The following is a 21,801-nucleotide window of genomic DNA, read 5'->3' as shown; positions in this document are numbered from 1 at the left end:
CAAATGTTTGAAGAAAAACGCAACAAGCATGCTACAATTGAAATACAAATAAAAAGGGCTCCAGATTTATCGCGTATGATGCCTTTTGACATTGGACATTAGTCCTACCTAATGCGTTAATGACATATTTACGATCCTGTATACTAAACTAAACATTAGTTCGATAGAAATCCGACCAACGAAGTTTAATTCTAAAGCTCTTAACTCACTGCTAGGGGTTGGCTATTAACCTTCGCAAGTATGTCATTCTGTATAACGGCTATACCTTTTTAATGAATTTCCACACGATATAATCAATTCAAATTCTGACTATTCGGTTTTGATATTGAATTTAATCACTACATTTCGTATATTATTCAAATAAAATTCATAGACCTTGACATATTATTATTGAATTTTCAATACTTCCTATCAACGAACCTTAATTTCCTCTCCAAAATGAATTTTGTTCATGTACTCATAATAATTGTAATAGTTAACCTGATTGTCGGCCACAGACATAATTTTATTATATACTATGTCACATAAAAAAAGGATAAGATGAATTTCAGGAAAATAGAATTCTTTATGATATTATGAATCATACCAAAAATTTCACAATTTCCAGTGAATTTGAGTGAGGTGAAATATACCTTCTTAAACTCTCATTGAACTGAATTTTTTTGTATTGAAGAAGTTTGTAATTGAACTCCTCCGAAACGGCTTGACCGATTCTCATGAAATTTTGTTTGCAAATCGGGTAAGTCTGAGAATCGAATAACATCTATTTTTTATCCCCCTAAATGTTATGGGTAGTCTACCCCCAATTTTTTTTAAAATTTTTTAAATAAACCCAAATTTTCAACTTGTTGTTACTTACATACTTTAATTTGGTTGGCAAGATTTTTATTTTTTTTGTCATGTCTTAGAATAAAAAATATCATATTACTCTGAATTTTGCACCCCGCTACAATCAACCCCTAGTTTTCCATCGCGATTTTTTTCAAGGGACACTAGTTGATGCGTGCCGCGGTTCATTCAAATTAAATAGTTTGGGTTGTGTATATGTCGTAGGTCAATAGACAAATTGGGATTTTAGCTAATATCACAGGATAATAGGCAGTTGGCTGATGGCGCGCCACGCATGCCTATTCTCCCGGAATATTAGCTAAATGCCGGACAATAGATTATTCGTCGAAAAATGACTATTGTCTCCTGGTACTTTAGCTAAAATTCGGATAATTCGGAAAATCAATTCAGATTCAGTGTGCAACATAAAAAAACCATCATCTATGGCCCATGTGCTGAAACAATGTAAAATTATTATCTGGGATGATTGCATTATGTCACATAGAACATTAAAGGATATAAAACACAACGATAAACTATTTGGCGGCACATTGTTACTCTCTTCAGGTGATTTTAGACCAACACTTCCTGTTACTCCACGTTCAACGTATGTTGATGAAATCAACGCTTACTTAAAATCATCGCGACTGTGGCGTAATGTTGAAAAAGTACAACTGCCGGTAAACATGCGCGTTCAAATGCTTCAGGATCCATCCGCCGAAACTTTCTCTAAACAACTGTTAGATATTGGCGATGGGAAAGTTGCTGTACATGAAAATACTAGATGATGCATAATACTCTCATCGATAATATATTTCCCGATGTACACGCACAATATGAAATTCATAAGTGGCTAGCAGAAAGAGCGATTTCGGCAGCAAAAAATGTAAATGTCAATGGGTTAAACTTAAAGATACAACAGTTGTTGCCTGGAGACTTAGTGTCTTACAAATCTATCGATATAGTTTGCGATATCAACGAAAGTGTGAATTTTCCAATAGAGTTTTTAAATTCATTGGATTCGCCAGGCATGCCAACACACCATTTACAATTGAAGGTTGGATCTCCGATTATTCTGTTTCGTAACCTGAACCCACAACGACTGTGTAATGGCACAAGATTAGTCATTAAATAATGATTCCTATGATTCCTACAGATGTGTCAATTGGATTAATACGCACTCAATTCTCAATTAGATTGGCATGATGATCAATAAGGCTCAAGGCCAGACATTGTTTGTATGTAGTTAAGATTTTGAAACACCATGCTTTTCCTACGGTCAACTATATGTAGCATGCTCGCGCTTGTACATTCTATTGCGCTGAGAGATATTTTTTTTAACTTTTATTATCTGCAACACTTCTCTATCTACAAGTACATCCATGCATACTCATAGTAGGTTAGTTATTTGAAAAATATTTCGTAAATATAATTTATATGGCAGAACAACGTTTGCCGTGTCAGCTGGTATTATACAAAATATTAGATTTTACAGAGTATATATTTTCATTTGGTTTAATCACAAATTATTTGGCTCTATAGCAAGTGCCTTTCATTATTTCTCACCATGTTAGACCACGATAGATCATGGGAAAAGTTGAATATTTGTGCTGGAATTAGAATTTGAATATATAATTTTTAGATATTTTTGTGACTATAAAACAGTCGACTCTCTGCATCAATTATGTCTGTATATTCTACATATAAAATGATTAAGCAGGTTACCCATATTGCAGTACATCACATTAAACAACACACATGACAGCTTCTGTAAATCCTTTAACGTATGTGCTCTTTACCCCGTTTACTTTACATATTATACAACTTCGGGGTTATTACTACAACACAACTGTCAGTACAGAGTACACGGCAATACGGGCTTCTACTTAAACTGTATCTGCCAACTTTCAAATTACTACGCTGGTTGAGTTAGCTGTGTTGCCATATTTACAGTAATAAGATTGTACCTGCAAGATAATTGAAATATTCCTATGACCTTGAAAGTGAAACTTAGCTTCTGACAGTTCTCGCAATTACTGTCTTCGTAACTTACATTTTTATTTCTCTTTTCTCTTTCTCTAGAATACCGTTTGTCTTTTAAAATTGTATCGGCATAACATTTATATTTCGATATTATTTCTACCGAATATTCTGGAATGGGAATATTTCCAGAGCTCAATATTTCTTTTTTCGAGAAAAATGGTCACCATAACAAGTTGAAAAATAATATAGTTTTGTATGTTATATATAGTATATATATATATATATATATATATATATATATATATATATATATATATATATATATATATATATATAATAGTCCACTTTGGTGTTTCCTTACTCGTTCCCAATAAGAAACCGCTTATTATATCAATATATATATATATATATATATATATATATATATATATATATATATATATATATATATCCAAGCGCATAAGCGCATGCTTCTCGAGTGCCGTGGGGCCAGCCAACTGAGATTTGTTCCTTTTAAAGGTTTTCTAGAAATTGAAGCAGTAAAGGGATAATGCATCTAAGGAAAAAAAAATGAAATTGTTAGTATTTTAAACACAAGTAGGGGCAGGAATATATGACCCGAAAACCAAGCTCACTAATCTCAAAGGGCTCAGAACCTTCTATTTTCTAGCCCGAGGCATCAGTCATTTTTACTACGAAAACTATTACACACAACGCATCTACCGCGATATGTTAGAGAGATATTGAATCAGACAGCAGAGCATCCCTCTAATGTGCGCAATATTTGAACTCACTGGGAACAAATACAAAGTTACTCTGATGAAGATGTCCGGTCACAGTCATGCACGGCAATAAACAAGTTAATCAGAAAGATTAGACAAATCCCAAAGAGCTCTCAAGCTTAAAAAAGTGACAAAACAAGGGTGAGATGGAGTAATACTGTGTATGAATCTTTCTTATTTTACTAACTGGACCCAAAAGGTTCTTTCAATAGACAGAGAGCTAGAGAGGGTGAGTTACTAGTATGCTCAGTGGTCACTATTCGATAAAGTTTCACCTGAAGACTCCTAGCTGCTCTTCTAGTTTCTGCAAGGAACCAAAAGAAAAATCCCCTGAAATGGAGAAAAGTTTAGACCTGTAGATCTCATATCGTTTGTACTAAACACAATCGAAAAAATACTGAATACTCATATAAGAAACTTACATTTTCAGATTAAGTAGCATTCATATCCAGTCCAGATCTTCGAAGGGTGTGACAAAAGGACTGTCATGTCACGGTTTTTGTACAAACTTCTAATTTATCTATCTTCCGTATTTTACAAAAGTTTTCGGAAAAAATTCATTGCCTTCAATTTAATTATAAATAACTATGATATAGTTATATAATGTAGCTGCCATAGAAAACATCGATTTAATAATGTGTCATTTTTCACATGTCATTTCAATGTTTGTCAAATGTTAACTTATCTATGACATACAAGTTAGATATCCAAAAAAGTACATAAAGTTATATAATTTCGATAGCTTTGTCTTTCATGGTTTGTCCAATCCTCTCCTCACAGGTCTTTGAGGGTCTTCCTTGTATTTTTCTATTCTGCGGTTGATACATCAATGCTTTCTTTGGCCAACAGCTCTGCTCCATCCTCATCATATGTCCGTTCCAGAGCAGTTGTTCAATCTTTATTCTAAATGAAGTCGACTAAACTCGATCGGTTCTTCGTCGTATATCTTTATTTCGTAGATGCTCTGTTCAGGATAACCTGCACGATCTTCTCAAGTAGTCCATTTCCACAGCTTATATTGTTTCCTCCTGTCTATCCGTCAGTTGCCAGCACTCGCATCCATACCTTAAGATGGGCTCCACTATGACTGTTTATTGTCATTTTTGTGTTTAGGATAATTTTTTCTGCTCAAAGCGATGAGTTCAGAATTTGTGTAACTTTTTTTCATTGTTGTACTATATTTCTTATATCTTCTTTGTTGTTCCATGCTCCTTAATTATGCTTCCTAGGTATTTGAATTGTCTACCTTGTCTAACCCTATCTATTTACAGTTCAGGGTCTCCTCGTTTGATTCCTACCGGCAGATATTGCGTTTTTGGAATATTCATATTCAAACACCATTTTGCATATTCGTCGTCCAATTTTCTCAGCGTATTATTTGTATCTTCCTCGTCACAAGCTAAAACAACTTGGCCGTCTGCGAATAATATCATCTATCTCAATTTCAATTCTCGTCACTCAAGCTCTCCAACTACTCAGAGCTTCATGAATGTATATTGTGAATAATTTTAGTGATAAACTGCACTTTTGTCTTATGCGAGAATACTTTCTATACGGTACTTCCTAGCTTGACTACAACTTTTGACTTTCTCTATATATTCTGAGTAACATGAACATAAATATTGCTGAGGACAGATTTCGTCAATATACCAAAAAGCGTTTTCAACTGTACCGTGTCGTATGCCTTTTCAAGATGGACAAATACTAGTTGAGTGACTAAATTTCTGGCTACACATTTCTTTAGTATTTGCTGTAAAACGAACATTAGCGTATTTTTTTTTCAATTCAATTTTACAATAGTTTTTTACCGTACAATCTTCCCATCGCGCTAGTTACACTAATGCCACGATAATTGCCACACTTCTTCTCATCTTCTTTCTTTTATATTGATGTAATATATCCCATATTTCAACCTTCTGGTATTGTTTTCCCACTCAAAGGGCACTTGAATAGATTTTTTATAATTTCATGTAATATGTTCGGTCTATGTTTCACTAACTCAATGAAAATGTTCCCAGGTCTGTTGCCTTTCCATTATTTGACAGTTGTAAAGCTTTCCGAATTTTGTTTACTGCTAGCGCTTCTACTTCTTAGTTATCATCTTGAATATAATTGTACCGTTATTCAAATTGTGGGCTCTTTTCGGTTAGCAGTTATTAGTAACGATCCTTCCATTCACTTATGTCTATTAAATTGAAATTATTGAGTTGTCGTTTTCCTTCCTTATGCTTCTTATTGCCACGTCATTGCTATCTTCGTTCCTCCAATATAATATAAATCCCTTCACATTTTTTCTCATGTTTAATATCTACTTTTTATGATTTCTCTTTCATTTCTGACTTCTGCTTTATGTGGATTAAGGTGTATACTATAGGCTTTCTTTTTCTATTATACCAGCTCGTTTATTGTTTCTGTATACCATTCATGATTTTTTGTATTCTATGTCTCTCGATATCCTAGAGATTCTTCAGCCGCTTTCTGCGGATATTTCTTTTACTGTCCATACAACTGTACTGTTTTTTGTGTTTCCAGGCTCTGTAAATTATTAGCCAGCCTAAATTTATGAAGGAATTGGATTAATTATTATTTCAGGCTGTCATTCAACCAATGTATCATGGTATTATCTAAATACGAAATGTATTATTTGGGCGTGTTGAGAATAAACCTTTGCAATAACTATTTAGCCGTTTTAATAAGGTCTCGGTATTCATTTAGACGTTATAACTACCTGTTTAATTTCGTTATTCAAATTAAAACGAATAATTAGGCATAAATCTATATGCAACTCTACTCTGTGAGATAATCTCTTTTACCCTTCACTGATGATTTATTTACAATTTATTTATAATTTAATATAGCTTTTAGGTATTTTGGAATATTTTTCTCTTTTTTTCTCATTAAAATGATTTTTTTGCTATCTGCAGCTACTTTCGATTTGAATTCCACCATTCTCTCTAATTTCATGAAATATATATCCTATTTAGATATTTGTTTTCTGTCCATTCTTACACAGCTTACATTATTGTCTGTTTCCATGGATTAAACTATTGGAATTTTAATTATTCTGTGGATTATTTCTGATTCAATTTTATCGTATATAGTTTTTATCGTATATAGACCAATTCCCTTTCTCAAAGACTGCCCTAGGGTACTTCAAGATCGTCCATTTTCTTTGGATATCCATAAATTTGATACACTGTTAATTATTTCTCGCCCTTGATGATAAGCAACTTTCTTAGGACTATTCATGGTTATCGATAGAAAGTAGGTCAAAAAAGTAAATAAATAAATAGGTAATTTATAATATTCCTGAAGATTGAAAAGATATTAACAGGATCATACTAACAGTTTAAGATTTAGAAATCATAAGTTAACTAAAATCACAATAATAAACTAACTACAAAAATAGTAAAATTTTCTTACTACTATTACTTGGGTACGACATTCACTGCCAATCATAAATGACAATGTTTTTATAACAGGTAATGAGAATCGCTACAAATATTAACTTTGTTTGCGGGTCTGGTTCTGAATCAAATTAGGAGCCGATTGCATGCGCACTTTCAAAATTGTACTTCGTAGGTGGATAACATACTCCATCCCCATGCCCCTCCCTGAACGAGGAATTTTGAGAGTGCCATAGATTCATACTCGGCGCCGATGAAACTCATAGAACATCATCAAATCCACTAACTCTACCAATAGGTAGTTAGTATTGATGTACAACTAAATAACGACATCGGTCGAAGGAAACAATATATATGCAAGCGAAATTCCATTTTATCGCTTTATATACCGTGTGATTCATTGTAAATTAAATAATCCCTCTTATTGTCATAATTGCCCGTTTACGATAAGTTTTAAATTATTTGTTGGCCAAGTTAATGAGGATGCAGAATTTAGGAGGTAGAAGAATTGTTTTGAAGAAAACAAATTTTCAATAGGGGTTTTAAAATAGCTTCCAACTAGGGTAACTCACTCACCACAATGACATACTTCAATATAATTTTTTCCATTTGGTTGCTTACTAAACCTGTCCTTCCAGATAAAAAACAGACCTTTGTATCCACAGAACAATTTGTATGTATCGCATTCTATTATAATTTGTGCAACTAACAGTTGTCATTCATTATTTTAATCAATTAATCAGTTAATATGCATACCTAGATATGATATAATTTGAATTATTGTTTGATAATCAGGTTCAACAATATAAGTTAGAGTTCATATATGTAATTGTGTATTTGATGCATTAATCAATCTTAATGAGAATGGAGTAATTATTATTATCATTGTTATATTTTATGCTATCAATTTACCCATTATTCAGCAAACCCATGAAGTATGCCGTGTTATCTATAGATTTGACTTGATGTTAACTGACTAATATAACTAAATGAAAATAGAAAAATATTAACTATTAAAAATGAAGGCCATTCTAACAGAATTTCGTCACTAAGTTTGTAATTTTTAATTATATCACTCTATTTATCTTGACGAGCCGTTGAACATAAATTGAAGTGAATATTACTAAAAAGAGATTTTACATCTAAAATCTGAACATAATTGCGTCGTTACACTATTATCTAAAATTTCTTTATTTATGAAGAACTCTTTCATATAATATTCATTATTATAGTTATAAGATTGTCTCAGAATTTCAGTTAACCAACGTGTAAAAGCTTTAGGGCGTTAGGGGAGGAAACCGATCAAGTCGGTGGTTACTGAACGTCTTTATTAATTAATAATAGTTTTACGATATAACAATCATTATATTTGCAATATACATAATTAAGTAGATTACGTGAATATATTATCAAGCATTTCATTTTATTGAACTACATCTTCCCATTTTCGAATGAAGGTATGATATTCATCTCAATATGCAATCAAGTTAAGCTTGGCCGGGCTTTTGAAATATGGAATGGAACGAAACAGCTGTAGACTCTAAAAGCTTAATCCAACAGTATACAAGTAGTTAATAAATATGGAACAAGTAGTAAGTAAGTATAACTACTAAAAATATTATATTGAGTGCTGAAACAATTAATTTTATAAGGAAATTATTGCTATCATCAAATTATTAGATTTTGTATAAATAAACTAGGAAGTATTATATGCATATAGTTTTTGATCACTCATTGCGCAATATTAAATTTTTGAAATTTATTTTCATTACCATTGTCATTTATGACGGGTTCACCGTATTTACCTACTATTGTACTGTTGTTTTCAGTGCATATCCTTACTTTCAAGTCTCCTAAGATGAGTATCCCTTTTGATGTTTGACAATATCTCTATAAGTTTATCATAAAATGTATATTCGCTGGGGACATACACATCAGTAATAACTATATGTCGGCCGTTGTTCATTTCTTTGGTCATTCTTTGCTTGTCTATATCTTCCCAATTTTTGATGGACTGTTTTCTGTCTTTATTTACGACTATTAACACTCCTCTCTTCGTTCTAGCATCCTCCCATACTTCGCTGTATGTAACCCCCCATATTTTCATTTTCTTTCTATTTCTTCTTTTTTTCTCTGTCAATACACAAATATCAATATTCATCTTTTTAAGCTCTTTAAAGACTTTTGATTGCCTAGTCCTCAAACCTTGTATATTCCATGTTGTAAATCTCATTACCTACCCCTTCGTGGGTCTTCGTGTGGTCTTCATCCATAACACTGGACCAAGGGCCTCTATAAGGTACTATCAGACGGAGCCCGCTGAACTAAGTTTCTTTGCGAGGTGTTTTTCCTCAATCTCTCCCCCTCACTTACCTCTTGCGTGGTAAAGTCCCAGACTTGGGACTAACATAACAGAGTTTCGAGATAAAGTAAAATGATGCATCCAATTATTTTGGAGTATCCAATTTCACCGACTGGTAATCTGATTCCAAGGTTGTTTCGAAAGAGAGTTATACCGAAAGACCAAGGAAGGAAGGAATATATGGAACATTTTATGTTGTACCCGGCTTGAGTAAATGAAGTGTTTGTCAAAAAATCAATAGTTTAACTATTATCAAAAGTCACAGATGACATGAAGTTCAGCTTTCACAAATAGTTGCGAAAAAAAAACTGATTTAATCGGTGACATCCCATATATCTATCGATTTATTTAAGCAGCCTGTTTGGATACTATTAGAAAGTATTATATGCATATAATTTCTGTTCACTGATTGCGCAATATTGAATTTTTGTTTTTTTTGTACAATGTAAGTTCTTCTTCACTGTACAATTAACACCATTAGTAATAACTGCGGTGAAGGGTCCTTCAAACAACGGATCAAATTTCGTTCGTTTTTCATTATTAATCATTATCAAGTCACCTCGTTGCAAATTGAGATTCTGAGCAATTACATCATACCTAATTTCACGGTTTTGTTTCATCTTAACCATAAAATCTGTAGCCCTTTGAAGTAAAATTTGTAATTTGTGCCATATCTCTTGGTAATACGCATCAATGTTGTACCAAGAGTCAATTTTGTTTGTAACTTCGTCAGGAAATTCAGATATTCCGCCAAAAGAAATTCGAATGGAGTGTAATCAAGATAAGGAGTCGTATTGTAACAAAAAGAATAAAATTTAACTATCCCAATATGTGAATGCGTCATTGATATATGACCTTAGATATTCATCAAGCACTATGTGATTCCTCTCAAATCTACCAATGCTCTCATGATGGTAAACTGTGGAGAACTTGTGACTTATATTCAATATACTTGAAAACTTCCCTAGAACTTCATTTTTATATCAAATTTTAATCTGCTGTCGACATCCCAGTATGGCTTTAGAGAAAAAAAATCTACCAATGATGCAATCCATTCCTTGACAAAAACCATCTACGAATCCTTGGATTCAAGCACTCCATCTATTGGGGTTTTTTTGGATCTAAAAAAGGGGTTTAGCTCATAATTTATTCAAAAGTTATCTAACAAACAGAACACAAAAAACTAAATTCCAAAATCATGTGAGTGAAGAGATCAACATTAAATGTGGTGTACCTCAAGGAACAGTATTGGGGCCGGTACTTTTCGTAATTTACTTAAATAATCTATTTGAACAGGAAACAATTGGAAAAATAATCAGCTTCGCAGACGATACTGTGATTTACTACAAACATGATGACTGGTATAATCTCAAAATAAATATTGAGAGTGATCTTGGAAAACTCAAAGACTGGTTCGACAGCAGATTACTCTCAATAAACTTTGACAAAACTGTATATTTACCCTTCAGTAGTCATGAAACGTCTCTGCCAAAATACAATCTTAATATCCAACAAGATTTTAAAATAAAACCTGCAAAAAAAATTAAATATTTGGGCATTTACATTGACAATCACTTACGATGGAACCATCATATGGAATATTTAACTAAAAAACTTCGGAGTATCCTATTTCGATTTAAGCAAGTAAGCCAATTTTTGAGCTTTAAATGTAAAAAAAAACTGTATCACAGTTTGGTTGAGTCACACCTCAATTATGGCATTATTGGCTGGGGAGGAGTTTCAAGGAGCTATCTAAATGCCCTCGAAGTGACTCAAAAGCGATTCCTCCGAATGATTCTCAACAAACCAACAAGGTATTCAAGCTCACTACTCTATACTGAAACGCAAATATTGGATATTTGACAACTATACATTATTCAGATAGGATGCTATCAATATAAAAATAAATACGAACTTACCACTCACAATCATAGATACGCGACAAGATCGAATAATCAATACTGTATACCAACAGCACTTAAAACAATAGGTCAAAAAGGTTACTCCTACTTGACACCTAAATTATTCGGGCAACTACCACAAAGAATTATCAATGAAACTTCTTTTAAACGCTTCAAAACCCAACTAGTAACATTTGTTAAAGAAACAGACAAAACAAAAATACACAAAATGATAGAATGCTGAAACAAAAACAGAGAAGAGTAAACTCATGTACGAAATGTATGTCTGAAACACAATCATGTAAAAATGTATTTATAATCTTTTAATTTTGGCACACCAGCCTATATTCACCACATACAAGTATGTACAATACTTCTGTGGATGTCTAGATGTTTATTCAATTTTATTCAATTTTAATTGTATTTTATTACTGTATTTGTTAAATTTATGAATAAACGTTATTATTATTATTATTATTATATTTGGAACCCATATCATACTCAATTCTTTCATTGGACCAAATATAAAAATAAAAGTCTCGAAAATTGTTTTTGCCACGGTAATTGCTTCTTTATTTCATATTTATCAATATCAAATGGTTATTGTGGAGTTGGCGTAATCAGGGATCTATGTGTTTATTCTTGTTTTTGTTGAGTTGACATCTTTTGTAATTGTTAAAGTATGTAGCAACATCGGGTGATATACTTTTCCAACGATACTTTGACCGTAATCCAGCAATTTTTCGTCAATTCCATTTATTACAATTATTAGTTGTTTTAAGATTAAGATCATTAGGTAGTTATTCATATGATATGATAAATCCGAATATTGCTGTCACTCAATCATAAATTTGCAGTTAACTTCAAGAGACGACTAAATTTGGATTTTCTTTAAAAAAACTTCTTGGATTCATATAATATTTCTCTAAATAAAGAATATTGTTTAGGCTCTTGAATAGGGCCAGTTAGAATTTTTTAGATATAAAGATATATCTTTCCTGTTCATGTTTTACAAAAGAGGATAAGGTAAACATGACAATTACTAAGCAGCGACAGTTACTGGACAAAAGAATAACAAATCTCTTCTCATAATTAACTGCAAATTCCTTTAAAACGCACGTTTCCATTTTTTTAGATGATGTCTGTAACGAAAACTAACAAATAGCGAGAAAACCTCGGACATGTAGCACTCTCGAAGCTAATTACTTCAGAGGATATAAAGACTTATACATTTTATTGAAAAGTGTTCTAATAAATTGGATTTTTAAGAGGTTTAATGAGTAATAAGTAGGTTGTTATCAGATGAAATATACCATCATGACTATATTATAGTATTTTTCACAATCTGAAGTGCCTTCACGACCGAATCATATATAAAATTCGATAAGATCCAAAAGTCGTGAATATATGTGCAGTATCGCACTATTTTATTATAATACCTGTCATTTTCCTTATAGATTGAATATAGATTTCAATACGGGGTCTATTAAGTTTACATTGTTTTATCAGTGTTGAGTTTGAGATTCTAATATGATAGGACTGTTGAATTATGAACTTAAATCTATATAGCGATATTTGAAACATTACATAGAGAAACTCTTTCACTCCGTAGTCTTTATAATGATGTGTAAAACTTCACAATAAAAGTTTGGTTGATCAGCCTAAACAGTTGCATTATTTCAAAGATAATGAACAAAAATCAAAGAAATGAGTTATAAATTGTCATTATATAACTGCGAATATTATTTGAATCGTTATAGAAATTGGATTCTACTAAATAATAATAATTCGTAAAATTAGATATTAAAAATTTATATCCTATCTATGTCTGATTACACTATTCTAATTATGTTTTTTGACATACACTGAGAGTACTCTCAAACTTTCTTCTTTTTCTCCTTATTATTATATAATTATTAGGTTACAAAATTGACAATGTAAGATTCAATATTAATTCATAGGTTATATTATGTTATTTTTTGAAATGTTCAATCCATACATCTTTCTAGCGATGTTCAATAAGTTCGATACTCTGTTTGTAATAAAAATTGTCAAGGTCCTCAAATTAGCCATTTACTGATGCCATTACCTCTTCATGGTGGAAAATCTTTGACCGCAGAACATTTTTTTCATATCTAGATAGAAATGGAGATAGATAATAATCCGCGCATCCCAAAAAACCGACGCCATGACCTTGCCGGCAGATGGAACGGTGTTTGCCTTCTTTGTAGTCGGTTCTCCCTTTTCAGTCCATGGTTATAGAACGGTGCAAAATTTCGGCTTTTTTTTGTGAAACTCAATGGAAACATCTTCACGACGCTGTTTTTGTTCAAAGTTTCAGTTAATATGGGATGTACGGCAGTTTTTAAAATACCCACTACATTTGCTAAGTTGCGCATTTTCAGTCGACGATCATCCAGTACCGCTTTGAGGAGTCATCACCTCATTTGGTAGACCACTGCAGTGCTGGTCTTCGCAGGTCGTACGGCCTCGTTTGAACTATGCGACTCACTATTTTACTGTTGTCAACGAAGGAGCATCCTCACCTGTATAATCTAGTTCACCTTTAATATTGGTTGCGATAATGCCTTTGAAATGAAAGTATTGTATCACATCACAATGACCAATTTTTTCAATGTTTACAAATTCACTGAAAACGTACACTATTGTGCTGCCAAATAAGTCCCAAATAACGTGATATTTTCAAACATATGCTGTATCGATTGTGTGTATCTAATACAGTTGTTTTTTTCAAGCAACTACCTCTGTCTATAGTCAGGCTAAGTACTTCTGGGACCATCCTCGTACATACGAGTACATCATCCCTATTTTACATTATTATAAAGTTATAATTTTGCTGAAACACTGTTCCAAATATATAACGAATGCTTTTGTTTTTAATATGCTACCGTTATATTTCATTACAATACATGAATTTTATTTATTACTGAATATTAATTAACTGTGAAGTTTTCCAACTGCGGAAGAGCTTCCATGGTTAGTGCAAAAGTATACTATACTGTTGACTATTCATGTAGTAATAAACAGACTAATTGTTCTCGGTTTGGGTGTTTGGATATAATTAGAAGACAGTTACCAGCAATAACATCAGTTCCTTGTCTTTAGTTAAAGTTGAAGTTGTTGATTATCATGAACACAGATCATCAAGGGATCCGTCATCCTCCGGTATAAAAGTTGAAGCTGAAGAGTGTAGTGCTATTCCAATATTTCTAAAAATGGGGAGTATTGATAATATTTTGACATATGTACAAAGAATGCAGACGTATTTCCAGGAAACATTGAATTAAGCAAACTATCGCTGAATTTATAACTGCATGATTATGATTTTATCCAGGGATTAGAAATGGAACACCTGTTGTCTTTGATGAAAGTAGCTTTCCTTCTAACATTGGTGGATGAATTATGTTCGTTCAAATGAAGTAACACAATATCGAATAATTTATTCAAAAAATACATCAAAATTACTAAATTATATCATCCTAATAAACTCGTTACTTAATAATTATTAACGATAAAATTGCTCATAAATATTCAATAAACATAATCTGTTCAGTAGAGCGAACAATGTAAATTATACCACAAAAAAATTATTCTGTTGATGAATCAATACGGTTGACAAAACAGCGCTTGGACTTCATACAACTGGAAAATTTGGATAGATAGAATAATATGGATACAATATATTTATGGATTTTGTAATGAAAATATTGATCTCCAACTTATTTTTTTAGAAATAAAAATGACATCACCTTGCATATTCATTTGGATTAATAAGTACTTTCAAATACTCAAATAATATATTAACATGTAATGTAACTTTGATACGGCACAGGTTTCTGATTCTTCCCCGTACGATTGTAGATAATTTCAAAATGCGGATACTAATGATGGCTATAAGCCCTCAAATTCTCAAATTGTTATCATAAGGGAAAAAGGAGACACCAAAATTAGTCAATCACCGTGTATATTGTGCAGCAAAAAATTTCTGTAACATAAGTTACATAAGACCAATAGACATTTTCATTTCGATTTCAAGAAAATTTTCACGTTTCAACGAGCTTCGCATACTTTCTATCTTATTGTTTGTGTTTAGCGAAATAATGTTGAACATATCTTTAGTAACTATTATATTCCATAAACGTATGTCAGGTGCGGAAAGAAAGAAAGAAAGAAAGAATGAAAGAAAAAAAGAAAGAAAGAAAGAAAAAAAGAAAGAAAGGAAGAAAAAAAGAAAGAAAGAAAGGAAGAAAGAAAAAAAGAAAGAAAGAAAGAACCAGATGATATAACAATGCTACTCTTGGTTCTATTTTTACTTCCAGCCGGAAATATAGACTATTTTGTGCGATCTTCTCCAAATCGTGTTTAAAGGTTACGGTGCTGTAGACTCTGTTGTTCTTGGGTGTTCATTTGAAACTATTGTGTCGTCACATAGATCAGAAGAATCATTTGAAAATTTTCAGACAATCTTTTTCCTAATTTTAGTAAATTATCTATAGTCCATAATTTGTTCAGCAGCAAAAAACCTTTTAACATGCACTGAGTTATATTTATTAAAAGGACATCCCTCTTTATCTGCTAGATCATCCCAAAATTCATCATTGTCTATTATTTATACTAGTTCCCTTGGCTCAATAATCGCGGTTTCTCTGCACTGTTATAGATACCAAAATCATAACGGTATAGGTGAAATTAAAAAAGAGCATTCAAACTAAATGGAATTCAAGTGAAAATCACGTGGATACTATCACTGGAAAAACTTTAAAGTGTATCGCCATCAATGGCTGCCATGTGATTTTTGGGTGGCCATCACGTTCTAATCATGTATTAGGAATTTATCCTATAAAGGTACGGCCACGTATCACCCACGTGGCTGAAACGTGACAGAAGATGGGGGTGTAGTTACCGCCGTTCAATGTAACAAATTTTCGCGTTCTTTTCCTGGTTCGATCTCTGTCTTTATAATTATGAATAATACGTTTTCTCAAACCCGTTACTTTGTGTCTATGTTGATATATATTTTACATAACTAAATATATTTATAAACCTAACAAGTACAGCTCATTATTAATTGAAAAAGTGTAATTGTGATGTAATTGAATGAAAATTATAAAGATCATCAGTATGCTGACAAATATCTTCATCTTTTTAATCATACGTTCAAGTGCCGTAAAATTTATTTATATTAATTGTGATTGGGCAATATTGAAAAATAATGATTTATCACAAATATTTTGTGTACCTACTACTGATGATGAGTGAACTTTTATTCGGAAGCCTGTTGTATGCTTTCTCCGTATAAATATGACTACTACAAAAATATCCACTTTAAAGTAATTCTCACTAATATCAGCGTAAATGAACTGATGAAAACTTAATTAAAATTAATTAAAATTTCGCCATGGTGGCAAAATCAGTGATGTTTCAACTTCCAAATATGATTTTCATTGAATTGGTGCCTGTGAAAAAAAATAAGACAATCAATCAGATGATACCTAAGCCACTTGATATAAATATGATGCTGCTACTTTCAAGTGTATGAAAAACTGAAATCTGGTCGACTTTCACCGGTGAAGGTCAACATTCATCATGCACTAATGGTGCTCTTTCTGAGAAAATAACTTAAAACTTAAAACCACAGTACAATCAAAATGAGAAAGGAAATTAACAGAAATTCAGAACTTACTCAATTATACAGTACGTTTTAAATGAGAAAATGAAATAATAGTAATAAAAAACTTACTAAATTGAATTAAAGACATTGTAGATTGCAAGTCCTCTTGGATATTTTTCTTTGGAATAAGTTTTTCGGTATGACCACTGCTCCAATTTTTTTCAGAAGTATTACCAGTTTCTTCAAGCTGTTTTTCAATTCCGAAACTATTGACAATGTCTTTAAGTTGTTCTTCGGTTTAGATATTTGCGATTTGTTCGCTAGGCAAAAAAGACGATGTTAAGCCTCTTTCCGCTTTAATGTCAAACATGGCTTCATTACCGCTTTAGCGTATTCCTGCGGTATGTTGAGTTTTTTGCAAATTGAACTAACCATTTATTTGTATCGTAATCGTTCAACCATGCAGTTAGCATATTCTGTATATCCTGGTTGGCCCTTTCAACTGAGCCATATACTGAATTCTACATCATTGTTTGATTACAATATTTCTGGAAAACTAATTGTTAAAAATATTGGAAAAACGTGATATGCTACTTCTTCCGCCCTCTTAGTTTTCAAAGGTCGTCGCTGAACAAACTCAATTAAATGATCTTGATACACCATCATGAAAATGTCATCTCTGTTTGATTGTGTATCTATAGAATCTGATTCCACAGCAATACTTTTTTCATGTGCACTGTGTGTCATTTGACTGTTTGCAAAAATTTAAATAAATTACCAGTTCGTATGTAATATTTTTGTATTTATTTCTCTTCCACCGTGGCCTATTCAGGTATGAATTTCATACAGTATACTGCGCAATTACAATTTTCAAAACGTCAAAATGTTTTGATCATCTGTAATCCAAAGGTGTGCTGTACTTAGTTTTAGCAGAAACCACTTCATAAGGTATTTTAAAGTAATTTTCTTGAGATAAACGAAAACAATTATCTTTTCGTTTATCCGTAATTAAGGCATTCATCTTTCCAAGAAAAAGATTACCCTTCACTGTATAAATTCTGTATAAATTAGGATAGAGAAAATTAAGAAAACGTTGCTCTCAGAATCAAACTTTGCATAAAACTGACAAAGCTGACGTACTCCAAGCAAAACAATAGATTTGGTGAGAAACAGGTAGTCGTCACTCTGACGGCTCCTCTATTTTCGAACTCTACCCGACCATATCTGTGATTATGGAAATACACCGGTGAGGGTCCGAATTTTCAAGAATGTAATGGAGTATTCGCTCTCTCACCAACGTATTTGGTGTTTGTTGGCATTTGCCGATGAAAGTCGACAATCTCCATTTTCGTTCTCTCACGTTAACATATACATGGTAACCTCAAAATTGTGTACCTATTTAAAAAAAGCACTTTCTGACTAAGTAGATACCGATTTGGAGTGAGTATCACTTTCAAGTAAATTTGAAGAGTGATAATAGTGAATTTAATTTTATATCAGTCGACAAAATCACTTCTTTCAAATGGCAAAAACGTAACAACTACAAATAACTACCACCAATAAGTGACGTGAATTAGTTACCAGAAAAGTGACCAAAACGTTGCCGCAACTTTTATTATCACTTCATAGTCAAAATGACTTTGCAGTTATAATCTGATGATACAATCTAGGGATAAATTGAATCTTAAATGTACTCACACATTTGGATCAACAAAATAACGTTTTGATCACTCTAATTATCACGTGGATGTTTTGAAACAACAAAGTTAATTAAACGTTATGCCCATTGTTTATGAATATTATGAAGAGGATTTCCCTACGACTATTTATTTAAGAGTAAAACTTACTGTGCTACATATACTTATTTATATACCAAAAATAGAATTGTACAAAGTACTCGAACCAAAAGAAATAAATAAATAGAATTTCCTATAAATTATTAAAACGAAATACTGTGAGAAACCACCTTCCATAACAAAACGTTCATCGCGCTTCCGCCATTTATAAAAAAGATCTTAGAGGCGCCTGCGAATTCACCAAATTTTAAAATTTCATTGTAGTTGGACAGGGCCAGCTTAAGGACCCATTCCACTAGTTTGTTAGTAACAATATTTATTCCTGAAAATTCATCATGACTTTTCTATAAAAAGGAGAAACCAATTGTACTACTATTGAATATCAAATGGCTAATTTGTTTGGTTAATTGCAGGAAGAAGAGTTACGAGCCAGTGGAGACCCCAAATTCCAACATCTCAGTGAAGAACTACACGTAGAAATAAGTGCTTTCGCAACACCTGCAGAAGCACATGCTAGAATTGCCTATGCATTAGCAGAGGTTAGAAGATTTTTGGTACCGGTAAGTTTTTGACCTCTATATCGTTGAATGCAAACAACTCAAATCGATTAGTAAAAATACTTTTTGGTGAGATATGTATCAAATAATAACATCATTACATTCTGATAGAAATACTGTAATAAATCATATTTTCAAATCCCTGCTATTATTAGTTGTTCAATGCTGTTTTCATCTAAATATGAAGATGATCCTTATAACATTATGTCTATATTGTATATTATGCTCATTCGTCTATCCTCCAAATTTCTTTTAAAATTTTTCTAGCGGTATGTCCGAAGTTGTTATTTTTATTTCCTCTTTATGATGTATCGAGTTTATCTATTTATCTCATACCACACTCTGACACTAAATTTTCTATACAAAATTTCATTAGTGAACCACATGTAGAAATTTGACCTACCACACATGCCGACCGCTGATAGGAGCAGCCGTCAAAGAAATAGTAGCGTACGTAACTAATGTAATAGACATTCTGAATGTGGAAATAATGAATGTAAAATCCTTCCCTTTCAAGATATTAAACTTTTATATTTTTAGTTCCATATAACTTGGAATTTGAATAAAATTTAGTAAGAATATTGACAATCTGTAATAGTTATTTTTGTAACAAGTACAAAAATTAAGTGTTTATTTCACGCGACGTCAATTTCTCTAACGAGGCCATTAGGCTGAGTTTGACAGCATGTCGAGTGAAAAAACACTTTTTACAATTTTTGTAATTTTCTTAGTAAATTATTGGGACGTAATTCCGTGAATTCACGGTATATAATAGATGATTGATAATAAAATGATTATTAAAATAAATCCGCAATTCTTTGAAACGTATTAAATTCTCACAGAAACAGGACTAAATATTCCGCTCATTTGAATGGATAGGTTTGTCTTGATAACAAATCTTTGTAGTATAATGACAGATGAGTCGCAATAAATATTTATTGCACTAGTGCACTAAAGATCCATTTTTTTCAGTAAATATATTTCAATAATGTTGTGATTCAGTAAAATATTGAGTTGAAGAACAACAATAGTGAAATTATTGTAGGTAGTATGCTCTCTCCGATCCTTAGAAATACGTCCAAAACTGATTTAAATAACACACAATCTTTAACAATTATTTTTCGTAAATACATCGTTACCTAATCCATAATCCCAACAGGTTATGGGCCTAGGTAACGTTCTTGATCAATGAAAAACATTAAAATACAAAATAAATTTCAAAGTGCAATTCATAATCAGTGAGTGTCAAATGAAAGCAAGTGGTTGAATGAAAATAACTATTTCCAATTAATAGAATTGTGTTTAATAAACAGTATGGAATATTTAAAAGCGAAAAGAATCATTCTTCTAACGGGGAAGATCATGATATATGTAAGTTTAAAATCCTCAGTCTTTTAAGTGAACTCGAAGTGAACAAGTGGATCCTAACAGCAAGTGAATGAAATCGGGGTCAACCGCAAAAAATGTCTTAATTGAGTACTTGTCCCATTCTTAATTAAGTTATGTAAGACCGGAATCGTCGACAGAACAAATTTTGCCGCACTAGATAACATCTTTGAAAATAAAAAGGTGCAGGGAAACAACTCAGAACTCGTAAGAAGTTTTTAAATTTAAAATAAAAAGGTGACACAGATCTGTGTCTGACATTTCATGCAATTTGATAGCAGAGTTAGCATAAGCCGGAGTAACTATCCTAGAGGTTGGGAAAGTGGCACAACTATTAGTGATTTCAACAACTTCTTTTAATGGCAATCGAGACTTCACCGGAGGATAATATCAAGTTAAATTTGGTAAAAACACGGTTATTAGATCATAATAATGGATAAACTTGTGAACGAAAATCTTGAAACAAGAAAAAAGTTACTCTCTGTGGAGCAGATAGATAATGACGTAAAACGACGTTTTAAAAACTTTATAAAATCGTCGAAACATCATCGTAAAATCGTCAAGCCGAAGTAGAATGATGCATATAATAAAAAGTATATCGAATGTCATGATTGCGGAAGGGAAGGGCATGATAAAAATGAGTGTTGTTACTACCTAAAACTGTGAAGCCTAAAGACAACGTAGAACGACAAAGCACCTTTTAAGCCATCCAAATATCCCCACAGGAAGAAGACGGATTTGCAGCATGGCTGGATCCTTTCAGTTAATAAATGACGGAAACCAAATTTCTTTTTCATTAGATTCTTGCAAAAACCCATTAATCTTTCTGTTGCGAAGAATGAAGTCTTCATCACCGCAACTAAAATGGGGATCACAGTACTGAGGAACAATATGGGTGTTTAAGGAAAAATCAAGTGATTCTCGAGTAACAGTAAGCCGTAGTGATAAAATGGTCAACCAAAAATCAATCTATTAAGTATCAAGCAAAAACTCTATTAATTATTCATATAACGTATTTAATTCGAAATATCACAAAAGATAAGTTTGATGAAATAATAATTAAGCAATTCGTGAATCGTTAGAAAAAATAAGTGAATGATTTATGTGAATCTTGCATAAAACTAAGTATACTTAGAAAGACCGTTATTTAACATACATTCAAATGTA

At 32.2% G+C, this 21,801-nt stretch overlaps 1 protein-coding gene across 2 annotated transcripts in view; it reads left to right on the top strand.

Moving 5' to 3' along the window:
* The window catches only part of LOC130896680 (protein quaking-B-like), a 724,732-nt gene that overhangs the window by 578,004 nt on the left and 124,927 nt on the right, over positions 1-21,801 (top strand). For both annotated transcript variants that reach the window (XM_057804936.1, XM_057804935.1), the window contains one exon: positions 19,105-19,251. In XM_057804936.1, coding sequence (XP_057660919.1) covers positions 19,105-19,251 — 147 coding nt within the window. The remainder of the gene's footprint in view (positions 1-19,104; positions 19,252-21,801) is intronic.

Source organism: Diorhabda carinulata, chromosome 7 (assembly GCF_026250575.1).
Source record: "Diorhabda carinulata isolate Delta chromosome 7, icDioCari1.1, whole genome shotgun sequence".
NCBI lineage: Eukaryota > Metazoa > Arthropoda > Insecta > Coleoptera > Chrysomelidae > Diorhabda > Diorhabda carinulata.
The sequence above is the reverse complement of the archived record's forward strand: the minus strand, read 5'-3'. Positions and strand labels throughout refer to the sequence as shown.